The 6203-nt window shown below is 37.0% G+C and overlaps 1 protein-coding gene across 1 annotated transcript in view; it reads left to right on the top strand.

Moving 5' to 3' along the window:
• ABCA12 (ATP binding cassette subfamily A member 12) overlaps positions 1-6203 on the top strand; it is a 214616-nt gene that overhangs the window by 169170 nt on the left and 39243 nt on the right. The window contains exons 33-36 of the mRNA XM_007935860.1: positions 54-204; positions 3288-3540; positions 4121-4207; positions 5009-5102. Coding sequence (XP_007934051.1) covers positions 54-204; positions 3288-3540; positions 4121-4207; positions 5009-5102 — 585 coding nt within the window. The remainder of the gene's footprint in view (positions 1-53; positions 205-3287; positions 3541-4120; positions 4208-5008; positions 5103-6203) is intronic.

Consider the following 6203-nt stretch of genomic DNA (forward strand, 5'->3'; position numbering starts at 1 on the left):
GAAAAAGGCTTATACTTATTATGTGAACGAAGTAACCTGACTTCTCTTCCTAGGTCTTTCTGAACTTGACTAAAGAGACACAGAAAAATAGTGCTCTGAGTCTTGAGCACTTAACACAAAAGAAAATAGGAAATTCCAGCACCAATGGCATCTCAACTCCTGACGATTTATCTCTGAGCAGCAGCAATTTCACAGACAGAGATGGTATAAAGCTAATGTGGATTATTTTGCTTAATTATGATAAATGTTATCAATGCGAAAATCTCAGGACAGATTTTTTCTTTAATTTCAACTTTAAATGTTCTCTCTGAGTTCAAAAAGACTAAAGAAATGTAAACCAAACAACCAACCAGTTACCATCAAGTTGATTCTGATTCATGGTGACTCCAGGTGTACTATACAAACTATTCATTTAGTTAAATCAAATTATCTTTTTTCAAAAATCCTTTAAAGGGGATGAAAGGACTTTCTTGGTAGGCCGGTGAGGAGTATTCCTTCTACCCACCAGAAGTTGTGTTCAAGATGTAACTTACTACAATTTCACATTTGGACTCAATACGTTAAAATCCTTCTTGTAACCAATGTTACCTTGTAAAGTAGTTCACTCCCTGTTATTAGACTTGTTCAAGGAAGTGCAAAGTTGTAAGAAAAAAATTTTTAAATGTCTCATTGGAAATATGTCTAATCTCCTCCCATTCTGGACCATTATGATGCTGAGAAAACTCAGGAGCCGACAAAATTCTTAAACTGGGGGAGTGTTTCTAACTTGAAGAATTTGCACTGGATAGCTAGAAACTTATAATAGATTTTTTTCTTTTATTCTTTCCAATTCTTCACCCAGGACATGTTTGAACAATCATATTTCTTGACACAACTTTGAGGGGCTGGCCTCTTTTGAAAATAACTTATAGTGTCTTCTTATTCTCTTTCTGACAGCTAATTTGTATTCTTGGAAACTCTATTTACTGAAAGAAGCATATTGTAAAATGATATGTAAATGATGGAGTAGTCATTACAACAGTTTGCTTAAGTTGAGAAAAATCTGCAGGACCAGAACTTTTCATTAAACTTTAACCTGGGTCTAAAACTCAAAAAGGAAAAGAAAAGATCATTTCTGATGTTTGTGTAATTCTAGAACTTGAGTCTGATTTGCCCTCTGCCATATTCCTGCTTTGTAATCCTCTGGTGAATACAGTCATAGAGTCCATGGATTTGAGTACTTTGATTAGAATGGGGTCATCTGCACCAGGTGGTAAATGTTATGTATTTGCTTCTGCTTTTGTGTCATAGTTTGAAACTATTATTCAGTCCGAATGTTCCCCTCATTGACATTATCTTTTAGAAAGCACACTTACTCCACTTGATACACCTGTAAGTCATCCACATGTCATTTCTCAAGAAATAGAAAAGCATACTAATTAACTTAAAATATTCAGCTCCTTCTACAATTCCCCTTTGCAGAGATATGAGTTTTCATTTAAACATGCTCACTCTGTTTAATTGGAATTCATTTTAAATTAAGCAGCTTTGTATTTTTCCTTATCAGCTAAATGAAGATCATGATTTTTGTGCTGCATAATTTGTGATGGAGAATTAAAAATATACACACAGTTGAGGAATACTGTCATCTTATCACATATGAAGTGCTTGGCAGAAGGTCTTAGGAGAGAATGTTATATGGACCTATTTTTAGAGGATACTGATGAAATTATTAGTTAATAAGAGCTCTATTGAGGAAGCAACCACTTATGGCTTCAACAGCTGCTCTTACTCTCAGAAACCATGACATTTTTCTCAGCGCCTGAAAATCTTTTCAGAGTTGGGGAAAGGTAGACAGTTTTTCCAGTGATTTCCTTTTTGTTACCCTAATAGTAAATGTGGGAGCTCTGATAGCACAGCACCTAAGGCACTTGACTGCTAACCAGAAGGCTGGCAGTTCAAACCCACCAGCCACTCCTTGGAATGAAGATGGGGCAATCTATTTCTATAGTGATACTGTCTTGGAAACCCAAGGAGGGGTCGCTATGAGTTGGGTACGACTCGAAGGCACTTAACAACAACAAACAAATAGTAAATGTAGGAGTCCCTTGTTGGCACAAATGGCTAAGCACTCAGCTACTAACCAAAATGTGGGTAATTCAACCCACGCCCCAGAGGTTCCCTGGAAGAAAATCCTGGTGACCTGTCTATGAAAGATCGGAGTCTTGAGAACCCTTTGGATCACAGTTCTTCCCTGCAAAACATAGGGTTACCATGAGTCAGAATCAATTCAGCTGCAACTGGTAACAGTAAAGCTGGTCATTTAAGGCACTGTAATCACTTGAAATTTCTAAAGAGAATATAATGAATAAGTGTTTGAGCAAGAATTTTACTTTGGAGCAGAGGAGATTTTCCTTTCCCTCATTAAGGGACAGCCAAATAAATATACAATCACTGAGGTTATTATAATTGGAACCAGTTCTTACACTAAACTGGTGTTTTAGTCTTGATGAAAGCTATTTCTTGACTATTACTCACCACCATCAACTTGATTCAGATCCATAGCGGCCCCCATTGGGTCTCCAAGCAGTAAATCTTTATGGAAATAAATTGTATTATCTTCCTTCCACCAAGTGGCTGGTGAGTTTGAACTGCCAACCTTCTGATTAGCAATCTAATGCCTTAGGCACTGTGCCATCACAGCTCCTTCCTCTCAACTATTATAAATCAGAATCACTGCCTTCTAGATGATTCGAATCATAGTGATCCCTCCTTGGGTCTCCAAGATGGTATCTCTATGGAAGTAGATTGCCCAGTCTTCCTTCCAAGGAGTGGCTGGTGGGTTTGAACTGCCAGCCTTCTGGTTAGTAGTCAAATGCCTTAGGCACTATGCCACCAGAGCTTCCTCTTGACTATTAGTAATTATTAATACATACTGAGCCTGTATTGATTCTTTGGATTTAGAGACATTATTCATTTATAAAATTCTAGATATCTGACTTTTAAATGTCAAATCACTATGTAAATGATTAATAATATCTCTTGGATCATGGTTTGCAATTTTCAAAGCACTTTTCCATAAATCTCTATGAGCTATGTATTTTGGCCCTCAATTTTCCCAACAGAGAAACTGAGGTTCAGGCCCAAGGCTGATAAGTGAAGAACTGGGCTTCAAATCCAAATCATTAAAATATAAGCTCTTCCCATCACACTACAGTATACTATCCAATGACAGATTTTGAAGTTACTTTATTCCTTGATTTAGCAACTTTTTTAAGACCTGTATTGAGTCTCTTTTTCTTAAACAGACAAAATCCTGATGAGAGGAGAGAGACTGGATGGGTTTGGACTGTTACTGAAGAAGATAATGGCTATTCTCATCAAGAGGTTCCACCACACTCGCAGGAATTGGAAAGGTTTCATTGCCCAAGTCATCCTCCCCATCATCTTTGTAACCACCGCCATGGGCCTTGGCACACTGAGAGATTCCAGCAACAGTTACCCAGAGCTCCAGATCTCCCCATCCCTTTATGGTACCACTGAACAGACGTCCTTCTATGTGTGAGTTTCTTTCTTTCATTAAAACGGCATTTCCAAAATGCTTCCATAGGTGTTCTTGTGTCTAACTGAATGTCGTGGAATGGTAGAGAATAAAGAACTTAGCATCTGATTCTGCCAGAGGAATAGGCAGTTTGATTTATTGCAACATGACAGGTTTGTCACCAACAAATAGCTTTTTGTTTGTTTTAAAGTAACACTTTAACAGACATTTATTTTTAATAACTTGATTTCAATCATGTTAAGTTGTGACTTTCCAATGTGTTATGATAGAGAGCACATAGCTTTTTGTCCATCCCACAATTATTAAATAGAAATGTTGTAATTCTGTATAATGTAATTTTATGAACACAATAGGTGAACACACAAGGCATGTGACAGTTAGAATAGCAAGGCAGCCAAATAGAGACAAATACATATTTCCTTGATTTTTTTTTGTTTTTGAAGACAGAATCTTAGCTTTTTAAGAAAACAAACCTATAGACAGCAAGTTTCATTTACTCAAATTATTTGTGAGCATAAATTTCTTTTAGAAGACTAGTAGAAGAATCACGAATTTCTTTCTTTCTTTTTCATATTGCAGGAATTTCAACAAAACTACAAAGCCACTGGTCTCAGCGATGTGGGCCTTCCCTGGCATTGACAACATATGTCTGAACACCACTGATCCGTAAGTCATTCTTACCCTTGTTCTTGCCTTTTCAATATCCTATTTGGATATGAATGTGTGTGTGTGTGTGTGTGTGTATACCTGGTGGAGAGCAGTCCTCTGATAAATCTGTATTGGATACATTTTCACTATCTCCTTTCGTCTGTTCCATGGCTATGCTAGCCTGTAACAATAAAATAATAAACATTAGGTGCTTTATCATTTGTACAGCTCTTTTATGTACGTATTTTCATTTAACAATCATAGCAACCCTTTGAATTATTCATCACATCTTACAGACAAAGACACTTAGGCTCATAGGGACTAAACTACTTGTCTAAAGAAATCTAGATAATCAGTTGTATGGCTAAAGCTGAGACCCAAGTCTTCTCACTCTAAATCCCACGTTTTTGCACTCTAAGGTGTTGCTTGTTCAAAACACCAAGATAGTACATAGCTTATGTAACTCTGCCATTGTCACTTTATTATACTAAAGTATCTTCTTCTCATCAGAGGTGAGGATGCAAAGAACAAAAAGAACAAGGGAACAGAAAGTCCTAACCTATCCCATTAAGATAATTCAATGGGCTTTGGTCTTAGCACTATTTCATCAGTAAGTGTTCTCCCTCAGTCACCCACTGCACAATGTTAAATTATTTGAAATCCGTAGTGCCATGTATACTCCAGTAATGAAGAATCAGTAAAATCATATCTAGAATTACATACCTGAATTCAATACTAAATAGTTGCTTATATGCTCATACTTAAACACAAGAACACATACATAAGCACCTCATTTCAAAATCATATTTTCATTTGCAGAAGATGTTTAAAGGACGGTACTCTTGGAAAATGGAACACTAGTGGAGAACCTAGCACTGATTTTAGTGTCTGCACCTGCTCAAAAAATGTCCAGGTAAGATGGAATTAAGTTTCAGGAAATAGGAGAAAGAAGAGATAGACACTGAAACATGAAAGATCTACCTAGATTACCAAAGAGTTAGTATAATTTCACTTTATGTAAACTCATAGTTCAGAGACGTGAACCTGAGCAGCTCAAAAATACTAACTTTGAACTTCAGGTCATTATTTTAAATCCATCTCAGGACAAATTTCCAAAAGGAAGTAATTCTACCTTTGTGGAAACCAACTGCAAATGAATTTTTGGTCTCAATTCAGTTCTAACTAGAAAGCTGTAAGTTTTGCACAACAAAATACCACCATAACTGTCATATCTGAAAATACACTGTGGCTGCCATAATAGTGGTCAACTAGGAAGTCAGTACTGTCTCAGTCTAGAACAGACTCCATAAGTCTAAGGTATAGCTCCAGGCTACGAGAAAAGTCTATTTCCTGAAAGAATTATAAAAGGTTATCCAACCATCACTCACCTTGTATTCTACAGATACACACTTTGGGTTTTCAGACCTGTTAATTCACCAAATTTATACCAAAAAACTCACTGTGTCGAGTCAGTTGTAATTCATAGGGACCCCCCATTGTGTTTCCAAGGTAGTAAATCTTTATGGAAATAGATTGCCCCATCTTCCTTTCACAGGAGCACTGGTGGGTTTGGAGCTCTGGTGGTAGTGCCTAATGCATTTGACTGCTAACCAGAAGGATGGCACTTCAATTCAAGAGAGCCCAATCCACAGGGGAAATTAAAGATTGTTGAAGAAAAGAGGCCACCAAAATAGTTTCTGAGTCATGACTGTCAACTTTACTTTCCAGTAGGGAAAGAATCTAGCAATATTTTCTTCAAAGTGAAATATGATTGCACCCTGATTTTCTTGGTACAATATTTTGAAATGAAAATATTTTTAGTAAATGCAACCCATTGTGGTGTTCTCTTACAAAGTGGCTGCTAACAATAAGAGCTGGGATCCAACAAGGACCTTTTGGAATACTTGCACATTTAAAAATTAGTGTTAGGAGTTCTGGCAAGATGGCGGACTAGGCAGAGACACTGCACAGACCCTCTTCAACAAAGAAAAGGGAAACCAATTAACACAGACAC

Source organism: Orycteropus afer, unplaced genomic scaffold (genome assembly GCF_000298275.1).
Source record: "Orycteropus afer afer isolate SDZICR_OR568_19922 unplaced genomic scaffold, OryAfe1.0 scaffold00002, whole genome shotgun sequence".
NCBI lineage: Eukaryota > Metazoa > Chordata > Mammalia > Tubulidentata > Orycteropodidae > Orycteropus > Orycteropus afer.